General features: G+C 42.3%; 1 protein-coding gene across 32 annotated transcripts in view; it reads right to left on the bottom strand.

Moving 5' to 3' along the window:
- ANK3 (ankyrin 3, node of Ranvier (ankyrin G)) overlaps window positions 1–25,500 on the bottom strand; it is a 258,366-nt gene that overhangs the window by 27,592 nt on the left and 205,274 nt on the right. For 15 of the 32 annotated variants that reach the window (XM_017746270.1, XM_017746277.1, XM_017746265.1 and 12 more), the window contains 9 exons: window positions 18,663–18,874; window positions 16,864–17,071; window positions 16,232–16,328; window positions 14,856–15,084; window positions 14,186–14,311; window positions 13,305–13,427; window positions 12,781–12,807; window positions 10,972–11,053; window positions 15–7,706 (listed from right to left, as the gene is read on the bottom strand). In XM_017746270.1, coding sequence (XP_017601759.1) covers window positions 15–7,706; window positions 10,972–11,053; window positions 12,781–12,807; window positions 13,305–13,427; window positions 14,186–14,311; window positions 14,856–15,084; window positions 16,232–16,328; window positions 16,864–17,071; window positions 18,663–18,874 — 8,796 coding nt within the window. The remainder of the gene's footprint in view (window positions 1–14; window positions 7,707–10,971; window positions 11,054–12,780; window positions 12,808–13,304; window positions 13,428–14,185; window positions 14,312–14,855; window positions 15,085–16,231; window positions 16,329–16,863; window positions 17,072–18,662; window positions 18,875–25,500) is intronic. The other 17 variants (XM_017746294.1, XM_017746297.1, XM_017746295.1 and 14 more) reach the window with 8 other exon arrangements.

The following is a 25,500-nucleotide window of genomic DNA, read 5'->3' as shown; positions in this document are numbered from 1 at the left end:
GCCTTCATTCTCACCAGTCCTCTTACTCCTCCTCCTCTCACTGTCGGCCTTTTCAATCTTTGATTTTATAGATGCTGCCTCTGTTCTCATGTCTCTAGCAGACTTCGGTGTAATGGAAGGCTGGTAAACTTGAGTAGCTTCTGATAAGGACGTGTTCCTTGATGTACTGTCTTCTTCATCATCAGAGACCTCTGACTGCATCTTTTTCTCTTCATCAGAAAGACGATCCACAAGCTTTAATGTCTCACCACTAATTCCCTTAAAATATTCAATAGAATGTTTACATACCTCCCTAAGCTGATTTTTCTTTACTTTAACTGTTGTCATGGTGACGGAGGTAGATCTTACCTTTACCGGTAATTTAGAAGGAAGTTGTTTTGGTTTTTCTTTCTCTACCTGCTCTTGTTTTGGCAGGGCTGGAGTTCTTCTAGCTAGATTACTCCTATGTGTATTTTTTACAGGAATCCTAGACCTTGCTTCTAGACAGGGAGAAGAATTATTTTGTTTTGCTTTGTCAGGCTTACTAGCCTCTCTCACTTTACTCCCTGTATTGCTTTGGAGATTATTTTGTGAAAAGACTTGTTTTACTGAGCTGGCCTTTACAGGAAGCTTTGATTTTCCTCTAGCCCCTACCAACTCTGTTGACTTTTGCTGCTCTCCATGTGGTTTTTGCTTATCTCTTACTCTTTGTCCTTGTGTTGTCCCTGTACCTTTTCCTGAAGTGCTTTTCGCTTGATTAGCTTTCTGGAGGGAACATTTCGGTTCCAAATGTTCTTTTAGCACTACATTACAGGTAATATCATCTGTAGGGACTGCAGATGAATCCAAATTGTTGTTGTTATTAAAATTATCTTTTGGAAAATCTGTGTTTTCTGTTTGCCTACAGCTCGTCTGGCTAGAAGCTGAACTCGCAATCACTGCTACAGTTTCATTTTCTAATCCCTGACCACTTGGCATCACAGCTTCTATCTTATCTGTCACTTCGCCAGGGCCATCTTTCTTCAGAGTCATGGTGGAAGCAGAAATTCCCATTTTAATTGGTGTGCGCAATTTGGGATCAACTTTGGAAGCGTTTACTGCTGCCGATGATTTCTCCAGTGAGTTACTACCAAGTGTTTGCTCCATGCAATCTCCACTGGCCTGGTTGCCGGGCTTATTTTCAACTGCTGTTGTTTCTACTGGTCTCTCTAGGTTTGTTTCTACAGTGCTGTCCCCTGCCTGTGGCTGTGTGATGGCAGTGACTGTACTTTTATCCCCTTCCCCCTTGTCCCCTGACTTCCCTTCAGAAGTATGCTCACCAATCTGAAAAAATTGGAGTCTTTCTTCAACAAAATCCCTCTTGCTCATGTCAATTGCACCACTGCGAGTCATCTCAAACATCTTCCCCTCATGAAATGGGAAGGGGTTGGGCTCGCTAGTTGGCGTACTCTCATCTGTTGGAGTTCTGGCTGGAGTTGTGTCAGGTGTTGTTGCTTGAGATCTGTCTTCCACTGCCAGACCAAATGCCTTAGCCTCATCATCCCTTGATTTAGTCTCAAACACTTCATCGTCACCTCGGTTATTGGACCACGGGTCAAAATCTAGACTCTTGGTGGCCACAGTTTTGAAAGGTGTTGCAAATTCTTCGTCTACTTTGTAACTGAAATATGAGTCAGGAAATACAGTCCTGTCAGGGTGTCTGCCTTCCAAAGAGAAAAACTGTGCCCCTGACTTCTTATCGCTCTTATCTCCAGCTTTGTCAGAAGATGGACCTTTTGAAGGTGTCTTGTCTTCTTCAGGGCCTACCTTGCCTTCCTCCTCAATGACTTCAAGCTTACTCTGGCTAAAGCAGCGATCAGTCTGCTTTAGAATGCCTTCTGTAGTCCATACGTCCTTTTTGGTTTCAACTGCCGGACCTGCAAGTTTAGAATCACTCTCAGTTAAACCATCATCTTCATCTTGCAAATCATAACCGTCAAGAGAGTCAATCTCTGTCGCATCAGTATCATGGGAGAATTCTGCAGTGGTTGCTATGGAACACTCTGTGACAGACTGGTCATTGTTACTCCCATTTTGCACTACATCATTCTGGGGTGAATCAAGCCCAGCGTCAAACTCATTGGGTTTCCCAGAAGTGGGATGTCCTAACTCTTTCTGTTTCTCAATCTTTTCAGGGGCTTTGGGTTTTGAGGTTTCCTTCTGGTCATCTTCCAGCTCCTTCAGTTTGAACGTGTACTTTTTAAGTGGAACAGGTTGATAGAGGGATTCATCATCACTGGAGTCACTGACATCTGCTCCCGGTGGCACAGGAGATGGTGGCTGTACTCTGATGACAGGCTCAGCCAGTTGGCATTTGTCATGTTCATCTTGCAAGTTCACTTCAGTCATCTCCATTTCACTCTCAGTGGAATAATGAGGCTTCTTTTCTGACTCGCCTTGATCTGCATCCAGTGGTGGAGGAGGAGGGAATTCAATATAGGCAACTCTGTTACCTTTGGGTCTTTTGTTAGAGTCCTTATTTATAAGATTGGGTACCACTTTGTCAATCTGTGGTTCCTCAACCTCTGCCTGTTTCACAGATGTTGACTTAGCCTCTGCTTCCTCCTCTGACTCCTCAGATACCTCGGGTATAGGGCTGGGCTTGCCTGGGATGTAAGCTATTAGTGAGTCAGGTGTTTTAGATGTAAACTCGTAACTCACTTCCTCTGAACTCGGTGTTTCTGGTGTTAAAGGGCTTTTACCAGAGCTGTCTATAAAGGACACTTGTTCTAGCGTGTCATCTTCTGGACTACCTTGTGGAGAAGGAGGTTGTTTTTGCTGTCTAGCTGTGTAAAATGTCCCCCTCGTCTCTTGTACTGTCTTACTCTCCTGACTGACAATTTTTTTAATACTTCCTTGTTGCACCTCTTTCTCATATTGCTTTCCTACCTGAACAAAACTGACATAAACAGGTAAGGTCTTAATTTCTTTTACTCCCTCAGTGCTTACTAGCGGTGCAACTTTATCCAAGTAATCACTGGCACCGGGGTCAACTACATCACTTGAAGGAAATTCCTTTCCTGGGCTACATTCTAAAGAATCTGGTGATTTGCTAGGGGATAGCTCTGCTTCCTCAGCAGGAGGACTTAGACCTACTGAGCTCTGCTGCTTGGTAACTTTTCTGATTTCTGAATGCTTTATTTTTTCATCTTCCACATAATCAATCTGTCTTTCAACTTTCTCCTGAATCACAGCTGATTGGGATACTTTAGCTGAAAGTTCATAGACACCATCAAGCATGGTTCTCTTCTCCTCAACAATTCTGACTGGAATATGGGACACAGCAATTTCTTCTTTCCTTTTGGATATTTTATCCGCCACTTCACCATTACGTTCCCCCTCCCTGACAACAAATTCTCTGTATAAAACCCTTTTTGAGGGAGATTTTACAGTCAGTTCCTTCACTTCTTCTGAATGAATTCCATTTGAGGCCACTTTGTGCTCTGTCACAGTGATAAATTCACTTTTTTGGTCAGTTTTAGATTCAGCATGATCAACGTGGTTTTCTTTTACTGTATCTGGAACCAGCACATGTGAAAGCTTTTCCTTCTGTGTTTTATGGTTAGAAGTTCCAGGACTTTCCCACGTCCTATAGATTTTTTTGTCCCAGTGTCCCTTTGTCGTTGCATCTGAGCCATATGCCAGGTCTTTTGCCCGTGGTTCTGAAAAGCATTCTGGCACGACTTTCCTCATCTCAGTTCTTTGTTTTTGTGCATCTGAATCACGAAAGTCTTCGACAGCTTTCCCTTTACCTGGAACAAGGTCTTCCTGTATTTTCACCTCTTCCTGTAAAGCTGTGCTCACATCAATGACCTCTACTTGCTTTGCGTGTTTCTCTCTTGAATAGGACTGATACACTGGTAACTTACTTTCTTGCAATTTTTTTACTGGAATTTTGGACTGACCATCCAGCTTTTTTTCTTCTTGAGTTACGTCCTTACTCCTGGGACTTATACCTTGTTCGAATTTGAGCCTAATGGAACTGAGCTTTGATTGCTTCAGCTGAAATCCAGTTTCAGGTACTCCAGTCTGCTGAGCACTTCCTTTGTGTTCCATAGTTCGTTTAGAGTCCTCTGCAGGTTGCACATATATCCTTTTTTCAGGACTGCTGGGCAAACTGGATGCTTTTCTTTCATCCACCTTGGGAAAGCACTTCCCATCATGTGCATACTGCTTCACCTTACTCCATTCATCCCCGGATGAAGGCAATTCAGAGAGCAGAACTTTCTCAGGGCTGCTGCTGGCAGAGCTCTGGCTAGAATGTATTTCCTTGCCATTTTTTTTATGCTGCTTTTTCTCTGGAGACTGTAGCTCATCATTCAACTTCTCTGTTTTATCCCGAAAAAACTGGGATACTTCAGTCAGTTTTTCTTCTGCCTCTTTAACAGTCCTGTCCACCCTGTCTTCATATATCAACTTTTCTCTACCTCTGTCTAATCTGTCCTCAGTAAAGCGCATCCACATCGCATGTTTGGGACTACTAACATCTCCAGTGTAGTGTAACACTGTCACTTTATCATAATGATCCTCCTTAGACATTTTACCTACACCATTTTCAGATACATCTTTATAGATTTTGGAGAGAATCTCTTTTTTGGGGGCAGTAGCTACTTTTTCTCTGCATCGTTTATCAGTCCCCTGTAACTCTGCACTAAGGGGTAGAGCATGGTCAGTAACTGACTCCTCAGTATCAGAATGAGACACATCTAGCTTTTCTGAAAGAAGCATTTTCTCAGCAAACCTGTAAGACTCCCCTCTTAGTTCTGACAACTCATCATCATGGTATTCTACTGAGTGCTGACTCAAAAGCTTCAGTGTTTTGTAAGAGTCATCAGACATGAGTTGAGCAGAACTAGGGCGACTGTCTTCTTCCTGGGACACAGGAGTGTTAACTCTAGAGGATTCCAGATAAGAAGGAAGTGACTCTTCGGCCGTGAGCTCCTCTTCTTCTTGCTGACCTTGTTCGTCTGAACAAGGAAAAGCATCATGTTTTTCCAACTCTTTTAAGTTAATATCTCCCCGAGGTAAGTCTTTCTGATACACATACATTTCTTTTTCTGGATGCTTTTTTGTTTCTCTAATAATGACTTCAGTAGGTTCAGCCTGATTACCTTGTTCAATATGGACCTCTATTATTCGCTCCAGTTTGGGTTTCATTTTGCTGTCCTTCTCTGCATGTTGTGGTGAAGTTTCAGCAGACTTGCTAACATCGGACGTTACTGATGATTTATGTTCAAACAGACCTGCCAGTTCTTTGGAAGGGTCACGTCCAGACTGAAAGGCTTTCATTATGTCATGAACAGACATTGTTTCCTCGATTCTTTCAGAGGTACTTTCCGTGCATGGAGGTTTATGATAAACCATCCTAGTTGTTGTAGTGATATGAGTTTCTTCTTTTACTCGGACACCTTTACTAAGGATGCACTTATGGTCATCTTCTTCACTGCTGCTGGCTTTCATTTGAAAAGCTTTAACCTTCTCTTTAATAGACCCAGAAGGTTTTTGCTCCAGCTCCATAAACGTTGGGGTAGGTTTTGAGGCCGGTAGTTCCTCTGCCTTCTGCTCTGGAATATCTTCCGAAGATGGTTCGTAGCTGCGGATGACATGAACTACTTCAGTTCTAGTTTCTGTAATGACGGGAGGGATGGGCACATCATGGAAAAGCGGTTTTGGCCCTGTGCTTTCAGCACTTTGTGGGGCAGAAGGTGTCTTTTCACTTCTCGTTTCAAAGCCACTGTCAGACAAGGGACTTTTATCTTGATCATGTTGAGAAAAGTCATCTGGAGACTCTAAAATAGTGTCTGTTCCAAAAAAGGAGTCTGCAATTTTACATAACTCCTTTTCCGATGTTGAAGGCCTCATGGAGGCTGGAGGCATTTTAAGTTTATGTTCCTGCAAAGCGATGGCTGGTTTTAAAATGCGCTTTTGTCTCTCTTCACCTTCTTTTTTCCCCTCTTCAAACTTGTACTTTATGTTTGTTAATGAACTGCTACCGATATCATTTGCTAAGTAATCAATAACTTTTGACAAGCTATAATCCTTTTCCGACATGGTTTTAGTTTTAATCTGGACCTTCTCTGGAACAGATATAGGAGGGCTTGTCAAAGCTTGCTGTCTCGCTTCATCAATCTCCTCTGTACTGAACTCTACCCAGTCATCCTCAGACAGGTGTCCTTGATCACTTTTGGATACTTTAGCCGACCCTTTACTTTCTAAACACACATCTTTTTTCAGAATCTCACTAACTTTTACTAAGTCCTCTTTTACTTTCTCAACAATTTTAAAGGGCTCTTCATCATCAATTCTACCCTCTTTTGGTATGTCAGGTTGGAACGGTTTTTCCTCTGCGACATCTGTCTGCAATATCGCAGTCATTCTTATCAGATCCTCTTTCATTTCAGCAACATCTTTCAGTATCTCCTGACTGGAGGATAAGGAAGATGGTGTGGACAATTTGAGAGCAGAGGGTGTTAAAAACAAGGATGATTTTATTGGAGATGAAGTTCGAGTAAAGGTAGGCTGTGTGCGTGCCTCTGTAGTCAATGTTTTAATAGGTGACAGTAACGCAGCGGCTGATTTTGTAAGTGAAGACGACTCTGGAAGCTTCTTTAATGCTGGTTCAGACAAAACATTGACTACAGAATATACCGGCACTGTTATTGTTGATGAAGTTACTGATGAGGTAGTTGCAGATATTGACCCAAGGGCTGTGTACAAAGCACCTGCAGGAGGAGTTCTCATTGACTGGAAAGCTGATGGTGCTGAAGACACAAATGACCTGAGTGGAGAAAATGACATTGTTGTAGCTGTTGAAAACACTCTCTCAGCCGTGTCAGCAACTGCGTTAGCAGCACAAGTTGCAGAATGTGCAGCTGCAGTGATCTTGTCTTGAAAAACAGCTGCAGCTTTGGATCCATTTATTAAGTTGGCAGAAGATGGGTATTTCAGAGGTGACACAGACCCATTAAGCAATGGTACATCTGTGTGCCCAGCTACATGTTTTGCTGGTGACGAGAGAGACGAGGCCATCATGACTTTAGTGGATGAAACAGCATCAACTGCTGACTTAGCAGGTGACACCACTGACTTTAGAGGGGACGATAAAAGTGAAGATGCTGATGTGATGACCGATTTAAGTGGCAAGCTCGAAGAGTACATGTTAATGTTGGATTTGGGGGATGCTGGAGGCGTCATGGTTATGGACGATCTCTCCAAGAGAGATCCTGCTGTCGTCACTGGAGATGTCCGAGAGGGGAATGTGGTAGTGGAGGCCAGCCCTTTGAGACCGGCAGCTTCCGTGACTGCGGGAGCTCTGACGAAAGCGCCTGAAGTAACCTGCATGTTGTAGGGAGGCTGCGAGACCACAGTTTTTATTGGCGAAGAGATTGTCCGAAACGATCTAATTGGAGATGCTACATCACTAACAGATTTAACTGAAGATGTGGTAGAAGCTCCTAACGTGGATTTGATTGGAGAAGTAGAAGAAACAGACCATATTGATTTTAATGGGGAAGCTGTAGGAGTGTTAGAGGAAGAGCTTGATAGGGAAGTGAAGCCTGATTTGGTTTGCCCAGGCACTGTAATTGGAGCTGTTGTCCATGACTGATATGGCCGTGTTGAAAAGAATGGCTTGTATGAGTAAGTAGCAGGTAGGGATCTTGTTGCTCCTGCACTCCGTTCAACTGTTTCTTAAATTGTTAAATTAAAATCAAACATAAAAATCAACAAAAATGGTTGAAAAACAGAGAGACCAGAGAAGAAAATTGGTCAGTAAACGTTGTAATATTACAAAAAGCAAGTACAATTGTTTGCATGAGTTGGGATGAAGGAGGCAAAAGAAGATTTAAAAAAGGAAAGAAAAAAATTAGGAACGAGCCATATACTGGTAACTGGTCCAAACCAAAAAGCAACTTGAAATGAAAGACAGAAAGCACATAGCAACCAAAACTGCAAACAATGGGGAACAGAAAACACACAAAAGGAATCCATAAGGTAAAAATAAAGCCACATCAAAATTTCTTCTCTTACTTCCTATTGACTTTCTGATGTGCTACTTCTGAAATATTCATATCAGCTTTATTTTGCCTGTTTAGGTATGTCTCTGCTTTGTGCAACTATTAGAATTATCCGTTTAATAATTTCTATTGTTGTTCTGTTCAGATTTGAACCTATACAAAAATATAAACTTGCGTAAAATGACATTATGTAGCTCAAATCTTTTTTTAAACCACTTCAGAACTATTTCATGCAGAACCCAAAATTCCTTTAAGTGACAGGCAATTGATGTGCAAACTGTGAAGCAACTGGAATAAATTCAAATCTATATCTTCCATGCACAATTCGGATATGCTTCACACTCACAAAGCCAATAAGAGCAAGAGCTTTTCTGAGTCAATATTTAAAAAAAAAAGAAAAAGAAAAAGAAGAAAGAAAGAAAGGAACATATGCATTTTTTTTTTCCTCATGCAATATTCCTTTTGTTTGGTAAAAATTAAAGTAAAACTTTTCATGAAATGATTTTAAGAAGCGTATGTCATAAACAAAATACGGCAAGTATGATGTATGATAGTCGTGAGCAGGCAAAGCAACTGAATCAGTTTTTATTCATGCACAAATGTCATGTCAGAACGAGCACACAGATTAATACATTTTGTAGGGTGTATTAAGAACAAATACGTAAACCTTACAAAATCATTTCACAAGAGGTCATTAAAAGAAGAGTACACTTTTTCTACAAGATGTAGTGTCTTGGTACCTTTTGAGGAGATTTCTTGTATCAGCTCAAAGACAGACCTGTTCAACTTTACCGTTCTCAAAAGGTAACATTAGAAAAGCAGTCAAAGAAAAATAGATTATGAAATAAATTCCTGGCAAGGACAAACCTGTTAAATGTTATCATCCCCCAGAACTCTCAGCTCATTCATAGGCATTTTGAACAGAATCATCATCAACCACATTTTGCATCACAGGAGGCATTGATGTCAGAAAGTATTTCTGGGAATCCCATTACACAAACATATCCTCTGATACAGCAATAACATTCAGAGAGTTGACATTGAAAGCAACTTTGAGGACTTTTTTTTTCCTTTGAAGTTGGAATTAGAAATGGAGCTAAAATATCCAAAGAATTTATTCAACATACCTTACTCTCAAGTTACACTAATAATTTGTCAAACCTGCTTGATCTGTCTTATAGACAGATGGTAATTCACAGCGAAAGAAGTTCAACAAGGCCAACACTGAACTGTTAAAGCACACACACTCCTACAAAATAGTGAGTATTCAGTGCACCACAGGTCCATATCCTGCAAGGACAAATGTGCTGGTCCTATAGGAGCCAATCCAAGCCCAGAAGTCAGTGTGGATGGCTGGTGATACTGCATAAGAACATTTATGTTGAAGAGAGCTTGAGTACTAGGCCTGACTGGCACAGACTAATCAAGAAATGCCCACTTTTCCTCACTACATTATTTTTAAGTACAAATATACTTCTTCCTTCCCACCTGAAAAAAACCCCATAGTGTACTTCATTAAATGTACTAGATTTTATTATGGAGATTTAATTAGCAGTAGCTGCTAACATTCACCAAAAGTTCATACAGTCTCGAGTTCAAGAAACAAACCCCAAAATGATTCTGAAAAGAACTAATAACTTGTTCAGCAGTTAGTGTTAGGACGTATCTTTACAGGAACCCCACTGCACTGTGATGTCTGTCACAACTGACCAGTCAGGCAAGCAAACCCACAGGCTCCCTTCCTAACTTCTTTTTTGCCTGTCAAATCACAGATTCAGAGACATTTAAGATGCTGCTTCTGTGCTCCTTTTTGCAGTTGAAGAGCTAAAAAATCTGTCTGCCAGTTTTTTGCAAATGAGACTTAATGGACCTCTGGTGAATAAATAAGACTTTTTTTTCCCCCCCAGTGAGGGCCGAAAAATTTATTGTGAGCGATATACACAGTCATCAACCTTCTTTCCAGCAGCTTCATTTTCCCTCTCTCTCAGTTCCCATCAAGCCTGTGACAATACCTTAACAGTCCATCAAGATGTCTCAGCAGATCTGATAGCTTCTTCAGATGTTATATGCTTGAAGTCTTCTTCCCGGCCTGAGAAGTGTAATATATTCTGGAGCACATCTGATCCAAAGAAGCCACAGATCTTATAGGATAAATAAGCAGCAGCCATCCAGTGGGAACTCCCAAGACCCGATGAAGTTTGTCTATGGATTTTATGGAATTATATCAAAGGGTCTGTTGCGGGGTAGCAACTGAGGAGTCAAAAGGGGGAAAAAAAAAAAAGGCAAGAAAAAGCCTGGAAATGGGGAACAGTAGCAGTTGACCTCAGAGAGGAGAAGTGAGGAAGAAAAGCTAAGCCAAATACATTATTGTATTTAACTGGGAAGGAAAGGAATGCCACAGGTCTGGTCAAGGGGAACACAAGTTTAAAAGGAAGCAATGTGTGGTGGCAGGGAATAAAAAGCATCTGCAGGTAACAGGAAAAAGGGAAGGGGAGGAGAAAGAAGAGGGAAAATATAAAATATGAGAGAGTCTATTTTGGCTAAGCATCTAAACATTTAAGCGCTTATCTGAGCCGCTTTCTGAACTTTTTGTGTAACATTCCCTTCTACAGCACCTCTCTCTAATGTTCCAAAGCGGAGAGGAAGAGACTTTTTGAAAGCAATTTGCAACCCTCCTTACTCTGGAGCTACAAGGCATTTTAAAATCTGTTATATTTTAACTTAACTAACATACATCATTTGCCAGTCAGGATTCTTCAAGCTCTCACAACACAAGAGTTCACAGACCATCCAAGAGTTTTGTTTCAGACAGCTTTTTTTTTTCTTTTTTCTTTTTTTTTTCCCAGAGTGACACCAAATACAACGTTTATAGAAAAAATGTCTCTTCTTATGAAAAATCACATCTATATGGTTTAGTACTTTGGTAAGAGCAACTCACTCATTCCAGGCTCAGTCAGATAGCTGTAGCGCTTACGTAAAGCAAGGGAGACGAAGTTCTGGCGCCGGTCAGCTTTCTCCGTCTGCAACAAAACACAGCAGGATTTAGGGCCTTGGGGATCACTGCCCCCATCTGAACAGACCAGTCCTCAAACCTCAGCAGGATGGGCCGCTTTTCATGGCACACAACCCCACAGGGGAGAATGGGTGCTTCCATTCAGCTTCAGGATGGCATGCTGAAGCCGAATTTGGGCAAGCAGGCAGGGAGCGGGCAGAGCTGGTCTCTGCTCCTGTGTGATGAGTGTCAGGCACTGCCGAGCAGGGAGCGTGGCTGCACAGAAACTGCTGTAGGTGACCACCCTTCCAGAGCAAGCAGGGAAGGGACTGCAGCCCTAAGAGTGAGCCCTCAGGTTCATTCCTCTGCTTAGGACGTAGAAGAGCTTAGGTAGCAGAAGCAGCTCATTATCCTTCCTTAAAGCATCATGATACTGTATTATCCCATTATCATCTAATAAACTGCTTCGCACTACTAGAAATGGTGTGATACTGTTCATTCTCAGTAAAACAAACCACCTTTGGCTAGAAAGAGGAGGTCAACACAAAAGACTACAGGTACAGACATAAAACATTCATAAGAGTGCAACTTAGACCGATTGAGTATTTTGCCCCAGATTAGTTCGTCCCAAAAGCACATACACCACAATGTACAACTGGCTTTAAAGTGAATACATTAAAGACAAAAAAAGGCATGGGAGGGGATTTTTTAATATGCACAAAATGCAAAGATGTGGATTAGAAAGCAGACTACTCTTGTTAGCTAATAAATAGCCTCGTAAGTCACTGCGTTCAGTGGCGTAGCTGCTGGTGCAGTGTCTTAAATATTAACAGTCCTTCAGAGATCACCTCACTTCAATATGTGGCTAAAAATATGGTTTGTTTAGAAAGAAAACTATTGTTATAGCTATATAATAGCTCACCAGGAACAAATGCTGTGGAGATCAAGTGATGTTTTTGCTATTATTATTTTTTTAACATGTAAGGAATGTTTTGGTTTGAATTGTTTGGGGGTTTTTTTTAAGCTATTCTAACCAGCAGGTGACAACCGCTATTTATTTGCCACCAGGAAGAGAAAAAAAGAAATTGCTTCTAGGTAAATTGGAAACATCTATGTAGTTTCTTTTATAAGATGATCTCATCTGTAACTACTTCTAACGAGTAAAACCCACTCAATTTTCTGACAATCTAATGTTGCAGTTTCCATGAAACAGAGGATTTTTAAGCCGCAAATATCTGAGCTTTATTTGAAAATAGATTTGAACACAGTATTTAGAAATTGCTCTTGGCTGGTTTACTTTTTTAGAAAGAATCCAGTTTATTTACAGAGGTAAGACACTAAAGGCCACTATGGTGGCCTCAACAGTACGCTTTTCCTTCTCAGAAATACAAGTTACCATAGCAGTGTCAGTGTTACTCCAAGAGGTAAAATCTTACCCACTAAACTCTTCTTGTCAAATTTGACTTGGTCTGATATTCATAAATATATTCTTTTTCAGAAGAAAATCAGTTAAATTTTAAACTGCTTTTATTCAATGTTTGATTTAATTTCATAACAAATAATCACGGGTTTTTCCACATTTGTGCACTTCTACTGTTTTACAACAGACTGTGAGGAGTCGAGGATATTTATATTTTTCTGTAGGTATCATTTCAACGCCACAGTTAAAAATAGCTGTTTGGTTTTTTCTATAACATACTACTTTTCTTCACTAAATCTGAAGGAAATAAAAACAGAAGACAGTGTTTATATTACCTCATCATCTTGATCTGACTCTGTTTCCTTTTGGTCCCAAGATGCATTGCAGAGACAAGGAATATTATAATGGACAGCAGGGAAAAGAATATCAGGATATGAAAAGGACCAAATTGGGAGCACAAAATGCAAGCTGATTTATAAGGCAAAGCAAATCCAAAATGTCAACACAAAAGAAAAAAAAAAAAATCTTACATCCAATGCAAATAAACACGTGACATTACTGAAAGCATAAACCTATAACTTGCAGGCTGAAGCATGAGCTGTAAACAGAACCGTAAAAATTACAGGAACTCGACACCACAGTAACAAGAGACTTTAAAAGCGTTCTACATACAAGAAACCAATAAAACATACATTTTAAAAGCCTTTATCATATTCCAAAGCATTCTCATTACTGACAATTCACAGGGTTTCTTTATGACTAGCCGGAAAGAAAAAGAAAAAAGAGAGACAAAAACTAAAGGAACAAAAATAAATCCAACCCAACCCTAAGGAAAATGTTTACTTTTCCTAACAAATACCTTTTTGTGTGCTGGCAGAGTGATATTCAAGTTGCAAACAGCTGTTTGTGGCAGTCCTTTTGTAGTCTTTGGTTCTTTCAAAAATGATAATCGACCACAGGGTTCCTGGCTGGTGTCTCTTACCTGGAAAATAAATTTTGCAACATTGTAGTAATATGGAGTAATTCAGAGGCCTACAGGAGGTTTCTGGAATGTGTCTCAGAATTTCCTTCTACAAGGAGCTTTCCAGGGTGTAAAGACCAATAACACCGCGCTGGAGCTCAGCCTGAAGTGCGGAAGGAGAAAATGCATCACTGTGAAAAAGTTATGTCAGCCTAAAGCTCTCTGATGGCAAATCCATGCAAGACAAGGTGCTGAGTCCAACCTGACAGTTTCATACTGGGATATTACTGCCAGGCACTGTCTGCTCACCTGCATTTTATTCTGCCATGTTTTGCTCTTGTGTTTACCAAAAAGCTTTACAACCTCTTCAGCACAGCAGCTGTGACAAGGCTAAGGAAAGCAGGCACCCATTCCTGGCCATTTAGAGATGAGCAGTCTGCACACACCTTCTGAAGGCTGCTCTGCAGTACAGTACATTACTGAATGGATCTCCTGTGCTTAATCCCTCAGAAACTGTGATCTACTGGCAGTATATCAGGGCTCCAATTTGAGATATGGTTTTAGTAAAAGGTTGTGAATCCTATCATGGGTATTCTGTTCCCAGATCTGCCAGCAGTTCTGCTGTGGCCTCAAGCAAAGCACCCTCTCCGTGTAATTCACGTATTAAAAACCTACGCTTACATCCCAGGGGCAAGTTAGTCCTATATGGCTGAAAATAGGCAGAGGGAGTGTGGGAAGGGAAGAAATCAGCAGGGCCACTTAGTTTGTCTTTCTTTTACCTTGATAGAGAATGGCAGTCTGTTTTCTTTGAAAGCATAAAAATTAAAAACAAGCTGCTGTCCTCCTTTAGTCAAAGGGGCCAGATTTCCATAGCAATCAACATAAATAGGTTTTCCTTCCAGAACCTATCAAAGCAAGAAATAAAAGTCAATAAAACCTCTTTTAACAGTAGATTCATGCATATAAGTATTATGATTTCCCCCAACACAGCTCCTGAGTTTAACACAAGTCCCCGCTCAGGTTACACTCAACAACAAATTAGAATATCCCTGCGCATTATGGCACGGTACTACGAGCACCTGACTGGTTTTTCTAGAGTAAGAGTGGGTAGATTTCTTCAAGAAACAATAAGTTGGTGACCATGATTTCACCACAAGCCAGTCCTACTGTAGGACCAATGAGAAGGCATTCCAGCTGTCCGCAAAGCCCAACCAGGGCTACTTGGCAGCAGCGAGTGCAAACCCCACTGCAGACTGCACTGGGGCATCGACACATGTCCTCATGCTCCTCCAGTCTTGCCCTATTTTGTCCTTTTTGAGAAGTTTCATGACACAGCTTTGCCATGAACCTTTATTTAACAGGGCTTGTCATGGCCTTTGCAGGCCCTGCTGCTACTTGGAAAACACACTGCCCACCCAACAAGGAGGAAGCCAGCTGCAAGGAATGTACCTCAATGTCTTTGCTTCTTGCAACTTCCTCAAAGTTCTCTTGCTGCTCCAAAGTTTTGTCCACTTTGTCGTCAGTCATGCAGAAGCAGCGCAAATTGGATTCCACGGGGTCGTTCATTTTGGCAAATATCACAAACTTTGCCATGTAAGGAACACATATTAATTCTCTATAAAGCTGTGTTGCCAGCCCAACAGTCTCGAGTACTTGGTGGCAGTCTGCGAGCCAAAATCTGAGTGGGAAAAAGTAAACCAGTAAATCAACTTTTCATTGTGCTCCAACATTGCTTCAGCCTTTAAAGAGAAACTGTGTCCTGTATCCTTGGTCATTTTGCATGTGTACTGTCCTACAGCTTTAACCATCCAAAAATCGGAATACCTGGCAATGAAATGCTGACAAACTTATCTGACCCCACCCTGGGATCTCATAAAACTGTCTATCTGAAGGCTCATTTGAAGCCAAAGTGGGCAAGTTCAGTTTCTTGTGACCACACACAACGTATATTGTAATGTACTGATGCTTCACTATACATTTGATTTGCTAAAACTAACACCTTTATAACACACAAAGCAAAACTGCGTCTCCCATTTAGGCTGAACCAAATAGGCCCACAGTGAACTTTCACAGAGACAGGTGTTATATTGCTATTTTTCTCATTTTATGATTAAGAGCTTGAAGACAAGCATGATACAAATTATAAATAGTTTATACTTTGTATCAGTCTTTCCCACAATATTTCAGCCCCGATCTGTTTGGTTCTTCAGCAATTCACCCTCTTTTCATAAAGGTTCCTATAGTTGCAATGTTGTTTATGGAATGATAAACTCTCTACCTGCTATACCATGAATTTTGTCACTAGAATGTGTGATTTGTACAGATCCTGTTAAATGCCTCCAATCAGCAGGTAAGTCCATGAAGATTAATTTCATATCACAAATGATATTTTTGTGAGAGCAATATAATATAATTTTCAACTAAAAAGCCGACAGCCAGAACTTAAATGTCTTTAAATCTTTAAACAAATACATTTTTATGATCCCCCCATTTTTTTTTAAAGGGATGAACATTTTAAGCTTTCCCTTTCTGTTGCGATTTACAGGAAAACCAAAGCCCTGTGTGGCATGGCAGCCTTCAGAGGAACAGGCTGTGTGCCTGCCAGGAGACCCCAGCACAGCAGCACAGGCTGGGCCAGAGCTTTGTGTGCAGCCCTGGGTGTGTGGGATGCTGACAGGCAGTGACAAAGCAGCATCTGGGCCATTTCTGCTTCATCAGCCTTGTGAAAGGCTTCCAGAAAGCCAAAACACAACCCCACAACCAGGCACAGTGTTGATCAAGGGAAGCCATTCCCGAGCTGCCTTTGGCAGGGTCTGTTCCCATACCTGGCTGAAACATTGGTGGTGAAGGAGACGCAGTCGTTGGAAAACGTCAGCGGAGTGGTGCCCGTGATGTCCTCCCACTGTGCAGGTGAAGTGCCTCCTGTGCAAACAACACACGCCAGGGAGATTTCCTTTCAAACACTGAACACACACAGACTGCATACAGAGTATCTCCATCTCACACATAAAAAGAGAACCTAGACATTAATGTTCTCCAACAGCTGAGCTCCATGTTATACATGGCATCACATGTCCCACAACAAAAAACAATGATGTAAGCAAAGAACATACCTACAAGTCAACAGCAACCCCCCTTGGATATCAGCTAGGACAGAATTACTCCTGCAAACTACTTTTACTGACAACCATGTTTAATAGCCAAGACTGAAAGTCTTCATACTGGCTAAATATAAAATAGTGTTTAATCAATGCTGGGAGAGTTCTTTTACAATGGCATGGGACCAGATACAAAGCTCAGGGAATCAGTGAGAGCCTTGGAAATAACCTCAGCTGCCTTTGCTCAGGAGAGCTGATCTGAACCCCAGTGGCCCAGCACAGCAAGGTTCCCTCACTGGAAGGCAGGAGTTGTGAGAGTGAGCACAGAAACCTTTGCAAAGAGCAGGATTTGCTCTAACCTGTAATGCTACATAGGAGTCGAAGGCTGGGAGTTGTGTCTCCTTTGTACCCGTTGGTTACTCCTTCTCCTGACGGAGGTGGCACAGGAATTGTCATGGTTATTGGCTTATGGAATTTTCTTCTTCTTGGCTCCACAGTGACAATGGGACTGAATGTTGCTTTATTTCCAAGGATTTTTTTGACAATCTCTTCCGGAACTGGTTGAGCCTGTCAACACAGGGAACATACTTAAACTAGAGCTACAAATTGTTTACAGACATGCAGAATTATTTTCTGAATGATAATTCTATTTTCTTTATATTTTCTGTAGAATTCTACTTTTTTTATTTTTTCTCCCAGGAAGCCCTCTCCTACAACTCTCAAGGATGATTACTAGTGCAATTCATATTTATCTTTTATTCAAAAACCTACTTCTGATTTCCTAACAGCTAACTTGTAGAGCTAAATCTCAGAAGCTTCTCTGCAGTATTTACTGAAAGTTTTTCAGAGCATGTTTGGTTTTGCTCTTAATTTACAGTGATCAGTGACATGAAGTACAATTTCAAAATGCAAAAAGAGGCCTATTTTGCACTTGAGCAGTGAGGACTAGACACTGTCTCCTGGAGGTGATGGACGATTCTTACATTTCTGCCAAATACAGATTCGTGCTCTTGAGGAACACCGCACTCTGACTGACCTCTGTACTCAGTGCTACCTGTGATTATTAGAAAATAAATACTTGTTTGGGTCAAAATCATAAAGAATCATGAAGTTATAGAAGACTTGTAAGTAGATTTCCCATTTTCTACAGTCAAAAGTAACACATGTGGTAATAGGAGTTTGCATCCATTTGCCTTTTTTATTTTTAAATTTTTTAAGCTTTCAAGTCTGTTCAAATCAGGCTGACCCGTGACTTGCTATTATTCAAATTGCAGTGTGCTCTGATATGCAGAGAACATGCTGTTACACTGCAGTCTCAGCAGTCACAACACTGCATATGGAGATGTCATATTTCCTTCATGCTGGAGAGCTCTGGGAAGGCAACTGGATAACCAAAAGAGCAGAAATTCAATTTTCTCACGATTAATCATCTTGAGATATAAAGCATCTTTGTCAGAAATGTTTCAGAGTGAATGTAAAGCACTGCAATCCAAACCAGCACCTCTTTTTCACAAACCCACCAGACTTGTCAGGCTATTAAGGTAATTTTAAGCGATAACTAACTGAACTCAAAGATGCCTCCTATTCCTATGGAATATTTCTGCACTTTCTGTGCAGTTTATTTGAGTACAGTTTAAGCTATTTGCCCTTCCCAGAATTCATCCCTAGGAACGCCAGTGAAGAACGTCCTAAGACACAGCAGATGTGCATGGGAGGTTTTTGACCCAGTAACAGCTGTCAAACAGCTGCATGTAATCCCTACTGAACACATTCCTGTGGCAAAGGGCAGCCCAGTGACCCCATCCACAGGCTGCTGCTCTGCCACAGGAGACAGGGACTGCACAGTGCCTGCAGAGCTGCTGGGGCTGTGATGGCTCCAGGTCTTTGCTTTCCCCTCTCCATTCCTGGAGTGCCAAGCAATACTCAGGGAGGTGATCCAAGGGGTGCTGGGCTTTTGCCACAGGGAGGAGGACTGTGCACCACCTGTTCCTGGGGGACACTGAGTGTGGCAAATGGGTGCCAACTCAGACCTGAGGTGTGAAAAGCCCCTTGTCACAGCCCACTGCTGAGGAGCTGCAGCTCTGTAGCTTCCAGTCCTGTGCATCGAGACAGGTGCCCTTAAGAGATGCTGCAGGTATGAACACTAAAACATCTTTACCTGGAGCCCCACGCGGATTCTCTTGGTCAGAGCCCCCTCGGGGAAGGAGGCCTGGACACGTGGCACCGTGGTGCTGCTCAGCACCCCGCCCTCGGGCCCGATCTGGTTACTCTCCTGCTTGATCCGGGAAACCACTGCAAAGTACTGGGGGAAGTCCTTGGTGACGATCCTGCAGATCCGCTTCTTCTCCAGCTCCTCCACGCTGTCCAGCTCTGGGGGCACAACACAGGTAAAATGCTCAGGCATCCCCTGCCCAGGTTCATCCCACACACATCTGTGATGTGAGGTTTTGAATAAGCCTTAAAATGCCTAAGAAGGTTAGGGGGTTTTATTATTATTTATTTACTACAGGAGATTAAAAAAAAGCCATTCAGTGCTATCGATTATCAAGCTCTGTTTTTTCTGTGAATTTTTGCATAGATCTTGACAATGAGGGCCAACAGCAATAGACAAAAAGACTTGCTAGGACACCTAAGTACTTGGGTGTGACAGTCTCTGCAGTAGCAGCTGCCACAGAATGGCAGGTTTGTCACACAGCACAGAAGTCCAAGGAGGGCTGAAGGAGACTGTCAAGCTTCTTCCCTCTCTCATTTCTATCTAAAAGCACTCAAGTGCACTGATCCTTCTGTGCACTCCTTCAAATTATTCCCAGCCTCTTCCCTCATACAGCACTGACATACAGAAAACCACAGGAGATCAGAGTTGGTTCATGAACTCTCTCCCTTCACTTCAGGTGTGCAATCGAGAGCTTGGCCACCTAAGGCACTTGAGACAGTTATTTCCCAGACTGGCATCCAAAAATCCTGACCAGATTCTCCATGAAACTGTGGAAGTGACAGGGCTCTGTCTCCCACCACTACCAGTGAGCTGAAGCAATAGCAAGCTTCCCTTCCACATCAGGCTTCCAGCCATTTGGTCATCTGCCCCAAGATAACTGCAGTGCACCCCTCAGTTCCCAGAGAACCTTAATGCATCTTCAGACACTACTGAAACAGAATCAGGTCATCAACCATCAGTGCTCTCAGCCACATTCCCAGCTTGTAGGGTCACCAGGGCTCAGAAAGGTGCACAGAGTACTATTAATTAGTTAAGTACATGACAGTTTTCCCCATATACGCACTGGGGCAAACTCTGTGATACAACAAAAATATAACTACTTTTGCAACTATGTGTGTATATAAATATATATATTTGCACTAGTGAAACCCCAAATGCATTGGTGAAATCCCTGTGATATAAGCACTATACACAAATGGAGATAATTACGTAACTGTCATGCATTTCTCCTTGTAACTTCTTCCACTTGGCCTTTTAATCTCTTGTAATTTGGCTTCATTTCAGCACTCCACAAATTTCAGCTCTTATTTTCCTCCTTAAAAAGGGAACCTCTAAATAAAATTTGTTCCTCCAAAGATGACATTTTTATCAGATCCAGCAAGAGAAAGCAGGAAGACCAGAAATAATACTGGACAATAATAAGACAAAAGACACTTGTAAAATACTTTGTGACTGAGACATTTTCCTCCTCTAAACGTGTAAGCTCAATTACAGTTCCAAAAGAATTAGGATGTAAATTTGGTAAAATGTCAGTTTTCCATTTTAAAACATTCAGCAGGTAGTTTGGATTAATCACACAGTGCCGCTGTGGATCATATGTACCTACCAGAAGTGGATAATTTCTTATCATAATGTCAGCTTCCATTTACTTTGACTCAGAGATTGGTATCTGAAGCCCTCTAATGAGTTAGGCATTCTGCCTGCAGCCCCTGGAAGCAATGGCTTGTGCAGGAGACAAACTGGATTCTTAAACTCCCAGGCAGGTATAATCTTGACTGGTAAATCCTAATCATCTCCCGTTTGTTGCTAGAGAAAAAAACCCACTGTAAAATGCTCACAGAGATTAAAATGCTCACAGGATAATTAAAATTCTCCTGAAGTAGAACAACAGTGGTTTATAAAAGAACATTTCAAAGTCCTTTGAGCCTGGCAGGCACTCTCCTTCAGAGGAGGAAGAAGATGTGAAGATTAGAGCGGCAGAGCAGCAGTCAGGCATGGAGAGGAGTTGGACTATATATAGGGAGGTTATGTTTGGATAATACATATGTAAGCTTCTGTATGAAGTTGCCCTCTAACAGAAAAAGATGATGAGCAATCAAACCACCTCTCTTACCACCCTGAGAAATGCAGCAGTAGCATGACAGAAGTAATGAAACAGGGAAAACTAGTCCTGGGAGAGCTCACGTTTCCCGAACACACCTCGTGCAATTTACAGAGGGAGATATCATCATTACTATTTTCCTCAGCTGCTGACACTTCATTCCTGGGCAAAGTGTTTCACTGATAAACCTCGAAGCATTTTTGGTTAGATGGTTGGGGTTTGGAGGGAAGGGGGTTTTAGCCACAGAGAAGTATGCTACGCACCCCATCTTACAGACAGGGATAGCAAAGCAGGGACAGGCAAAGCAGAAAGGTTAGAGGAAGAACTGGGAAGAATCTCCCAATGTCACTGTCTCCTAGGCTTGTGCTTACAGCCCAAGAACACTTACAGCCATCCAGCTTTAGGAGTCAAGAGGAAGGTATTGTGAATATAATGTGCACAGAGGTCTTCTCCTGCCACCCATGTGTATGGTGCACTTATGCTGCGATGGTTTGGTGGGAGTGATCAAGGAGGGAGGACATGGAGAGAGGGGAAGGAGGGAGGAGAAGAACATCACACCTCCCCACCCTTTGGTGCATGCTGCCACATGGATGTTAAGGCTCCTGGACAGGAGAAGAGAAACCCAGCCATGTCCTCCAAGGGCAGAGAGGGGCCTCACACAGGCTGTCTCAGGTCAAGGAAAGCAATCACACCAGTTCTGTCTGGTGACAGGCAGTTGTGGATCGAGTTCATCCACATCCAATACCTTTCTTTTTTTACTTTCAGATAAGGTAATACCAAATGAGAATCTTCTGACTGGAAATAGAGCTAGACAAGTCACAGAACACCTGGCTGTTTCACGAGCTTCAAGGTGTCTTTGTGTGATCTGGTATCTGGTTTCCCTTGTCGGGGCCTCAAAAGAATTTTGCCAGCACTGAAAAAGCAAATCTCACTTGTACTTCCCAGCCTGAACAGAGTTGTGCAACCCTCCCTCAGTCCTGGCTGGAGCAGAGCTGACCTTGTCACCGTGCACAGACCACAGGGTGGGGTGAGCACAGGATCCCCATTTTCCCCACAGAGAGATGTGCTCATTAAGGAATTGCTGCACTAAAAGCACGGCATGCAGGAGGCAGCTTCCACATGGATAAAAATACAGGAGGGGGATGGAGGCAGGGAGAGCACATGGCAAGGGGCAAGGAGAAGCTGAGGACAGGAAGATACTGGTAACCAGACCCACCCTCCCAGCCTCAGTGTTTCACATACATAACCAGACACTCCCAGTGCCACAGGGATGTTTCACCCTCAAATAAGCCAGTGTCCTTTATGTCTATTTTTGTGCAGTCTTTTATCTTGCCATTCACAATGTACAGTTTAACAGCAAAATGTTCAAAAACTTTTCTTGGAAATGTGGCAAAATCACTGCTGAATAATTTATCGTGGTATTTTAAACTTCAAGTATAAACAAGGTCACACTCTGGTTTGATCTGACGATTCAGTTATGTAAAGACTCCTGCTTCCCATCTGAAACCACACTGAGCAGCTGCAAGCATGTTGTAGCCACAAACATTTGCATTTCTTGGCTCACTAACTGGCTTGCAAATGACTGTTAAAAGATTATCTACCCCAATGTGTGCATTTGTGCCCAAAGTTTGTCTAAGGGTATCTCTAAAGGGTGCAGGAATGTTAAAAGCAAACACAAGTTATATCTAAAAGGAGCCTGTCTGAAAATGTAATGTATTTACCAACTACAAGGCAGAGAGCTTCTTCCTAAAAAAATAATAAATTCAAAAAATACATATATTTTATTTGATTCAAGTATAAATAAATGCAACATGGCCAAGAGCTGTGAATTGCTACCCTTGTGTCTGGAGCCACACTCCTCCTACTCCTAAAAATGCCAAGTTCCCTATATTCCCTCAGCCCTGTATTTGCCTAAGTACAGCACCATCCTTAAAATAAAACCTATTTAGGCAGAAGCCTGATTGCACCAAAGAAAAACAGGCTCTTTACATCATGTTCATTGTTCTCTCATGATAATAACCCAAAAGTTCTGCTGTTATTTAATCCTGCATTAGCCCTGGAGCGGTGCCTCCTGCTCGGGATTATTTTGGGTCTAGGACGAGGTTTCCCAGCAGATGGTGCTGCTTCCAGTACAGAGCAGGTTTTCGGCAGTCCCCACGGAGGGCCAGGAGCCAGGATGTCCTTGCTCTCATCCCTGCCGGCTAAGGGGGAGAACAAAACAGGCACGACAAAACAGAGGAGCAAACTGCATCATTAAAACTCGGCGTGTTAAGGAGCTGGGAGTAAAGGTTTGATTGCCCTCCTTCACTACATGGGTAGGAAAGGACTTGTGATCACAGCAGGTCTGGCAGAGAACGGACCAGCTGCTTCTAACAGAAAAAGGGCCCTCCTGCAGCACCTCCTGGCACTTAGAGATGATTATGCAGATGAGTTTTCTTGCAAAGACACACTAAATTCCTCTAAATTAATATGAGGCTGCTTTGTACTTAAATTAGAGCTTGCTTCTGCCTCCAGAGTTCATACCTGGAATAAAACTTCTTCCAAACTTATGGCTTCTGAGATGCAAGATACTCCCCCAGAGCCAAGTCTAATTGGTATTTTGTAACAAACCAGTAAAAGTTCAGATGAAAAAGATCCCAACCCACTCAATTCTACAAATTTGTAATTTTTTTGTCATTGCTTGGAAGACCTCTTACACTGAAAAGGTGTCATTTAACTAAAGCGGAATTTTGTCAAAACCCTTGCACTATTTTAGTGCAGGGTGGGTTGTGTTTGTTTTTTGTTTTCCTAGCTAGAGAAGGATTAAGCTAAAATGAACTGAACAAATAATCAACACAGTGGATGTGTCTGCAGTATTTTTTCTCCTTTTCCTCTCACAAATGATTGCCTGGGTTTGTAAAAGCCATTCCTGAGGTTTGGCTTTTAAGGTGTCAAATATTTTCACTCTAACAGAGTAATGTCCATCATACTTTCTGTGATTACTTGGCTGTACTTACACCCACTAACCTCAAACAGCAGTTCCCCAGGAGGAAAGAGCTACCTGAAACGCTCAGTAGATCAGAAAGTTGTCCTGCAGCTCCACATTGTGAAGCTTATTATTTTAGGCTCTGAGGGTACTGAGGGCTTCATGCCCACCTTTCTCAAAGTGTTTTTATTTATTGAGCTCATCTCTGTAAGATGTCAATTTATCCATATGCGAACTCTTTCGTAAGTGTTGCAAGCTGCAGCAGTTCACAACAATATTTCTGTGCCCAGATTTCCTATCCCCAAATCAAACTAAGCTCAGTTTGAAAAGTACATGAAGCAAATAAGCAAGCTGCTGATCAGTGCTGACTACCTCACCCCTGACAAGGCACCACTACTTCACCCAAATACCAAATCATCACTTCTGATCTCATACCAGTGTGCAGAGAAGGAGGGGCAGAGGTGAGATTTTTCTTTTTGAAAGGCTGCAACTACTGCATTTGATCCTGCAGCAATCGTAATTCCCCAAGCCATACTATCCTGGCCCATGTCCATCCCTTGCCCGTTCCACTGCTTTTAGGTATCCTTCAGTGATGAGGTTTATTTTATTTTTCCAAACCCACTGACAAACACTTGCAGTGTTTCTGCTCTCCTGTTTGGTTGGCTCTGTTTATTTTGAAATAAATAGCTCCAATAGATCATCACATAACAAGCAGATCTTTGCCGGTGCACTGTGGTTGTACAAGCTCAGGTGCAGTTCAAATACTTTGAAGTCAAGCATATCCTGCTGTCTCCATTCCCAGATGATCAGGAAATCGGTAAAAATGCTGAATTTCAGATACCCAGGGAGATCCTCACAACAGCACAACTCTCCACGTTCCCAAGGAATGCCTTTTGCTGAGGCTGCCCTTGTCAAACAAGGAAAGGCTGAAATCAAAGGCAGAGCTCCCCCACCGACACCTCTCAGAGCTGCCATCCACAGCCACATCATTTCCTTCACAGGCTCTCGCAGATAATGAAAGAACTTTCCTGCAGCTTGTACCCTATCACACTACGACCTTCTGCAGGAGGTTCTCCAGAGAAAATCCTGTGGATAAACCCTTACAGAAAGCCAAAGTTCACACCACAAACTGTTTCATTCACACTCAGATGCAAAGAGCTCAAGCAATAGTTTATCAGCACAAGTATGGAAAAATGCTTGCTAGAAGAAAGCAAGGGTGCCAAGGAATCACTGCAGCCCCACAGCCTGGCTTTGCCCACTATTTGTCTTCAGGGACCATCTATGACAGCATCTTCTGATGGAGTTGTACATCTGGATCCCCTCATCTTGAGGGACTCTCACACAAACAGCAATGTTCAAGCAAAACAAGGGAGCCAGACTTCCCAGATGGGCATCAGGAAGGCAGGTTGTGTACTTGTGGGAGGCGGTCTCTAACAACACCATTTGAAATAAGAATGCTCTACGGGCCGAGGTCTGTGTCTGTGGGAAAGCCTGACAGAGCTGATATTTACACTTCATCCTTGGTTTGGAACAACCTTCCCATGGCCCTGCCTGAGCAGCAGAGACACGTGTACCTCCAGCTGGGTGTTATTCTCAAATTCAGGCTGTAAAGCAACTGTGCAACTCTGCTTAAACTTGGCAAGACTTCAGACCAAAATTCACCACTCATTCCAGGATGTCTCCAGGCCACTGCAGAACAATTTCTCCTTACACTC

This window comes from Corvus brachyrhynchos, unplaced genomic scaffold (genome assembly GCF_000691975.1).
Source record: "Corvus brachyrhynchos isolate BGI_N302 unplaced genomic scaffold, ASM69197v1 scaffold279, whole genome shotgun sequence".
In the NCBI taxonomy this organism is placed as follows: Eukaryota; Metazoa; Chordata; class Aves; order Passeriformes; family Corvidae; genus Corvus; species Corvus brachyrhynchos.
This window is presented reverse-complemented; position numbering and strand designations above follow the sequence as displayed.